The sequence below is a fragment of the Antrostomus carolinensis genome, unplaced genomic scaffold (genome assembly GCF_000700745.2).
Source record: "Antrostomus carolinensis isolate BGI_N321 unplaced genomic scaffold, ASM70074v2 scaffold29165, whole genome shotgun sequence".
NCBI classification, from domain to species: Eukaryota; Metazoa; Chordata; class Aves; order Caprimulgiformes; family Caprimulgidae; genus Antrostomus; species Antrostomus carolinensis.
Window position 1 is genome coordinate 25,893 of NW_010318873.1, and position 766 is coordinate 26,658.

At 57.3% G+C, this 766-nt stretch overlaps 1 protein-coding gene across 1 annotated transcript in view; it reads left to right on the forward strand.

The window, feature by feature from the left end:
- Positions 1-553, forward strand: part of LOC104525825 (CUGBP Elav-like family member 5) — a gene marked incomplete at both ends in the record, with an annotated part of 21,988 nt that extends 21,435 nt beyond the window's left edge. The window contains one exon of the mRNA XM_010169084.1: positions 407-553. Coding sequence (XP_010167386.1) covers positions 407-553 — 147 coding nt within the window. The remainder of the gene's footprint in view (positions 1-406) is intronic.
- Positions 554-766: the final 213 nt, after the last annotated feature.

Genomic DNA, 766 nt, shown 5'->3' on the forward strand with positions numbered 1-766 from the left:
TGCCTGTCCAGCCAAGCTCACGGTGGTACAAAGATGGTGCTTGTGGCTGACAGTGTCCTGGGTGTTCCTTGCTGCACCATCGCCTGGTGAATGCAGGTGGGGATGTGTGCACCCACTTGTGCAGCTGTGCAAGGCCCGGGGTGTGAGGGGAAGGGTGGGAGAGGGAAGGGTTGGATGGATGGATGGATGGATGGATGGATGGATGGATGGGTGGGGAAGGGCACAGCCCAGGTTCCAGGCAGCTGCCAAGCACTTTCACGCCAATATTTGCTCTTCTGCTCCTCTTCCCACTCCGCTCTGCTGCCTGTTCTGCCCCATCCCACCTTGCCTGACTGCTGACTCTCTGGCTGTCCCATGGCCTCTTCTCCCCCTGCCTCTTCTCTCTGTCTCCTCTCTCTGTGCCTAGGGTGCCTCCTCCAGTCTAGTGGTGAAGTTTGCTGACACAGATAAGGAGAGGACCCTCCGTCGTATGCAGCAAATGGTGGGGCAGCTGGGGATATTCACTCCATCTCTCACCTTGCCGTTCAGCCCATACAGCGCCTATGCGCAGGCTGTGAGTATCACGCGTGTGTGTGTGGGGAAAGGCCGCCCTCCTGACTACGGGGCAACACCATACCTGGGCTGGGAGACCACAAATGGGTCTCTGTAACAAATGCGTGAAAGCTTTCTGGCACCCGAGAGTTGTTCCTGGCTTCAGTTTCTCCAGTCAGCAGCCTAGTCTTTGTGCATTTCTCTCCTGTAAGGGGTGATAGGAGAGAGCTGGAAC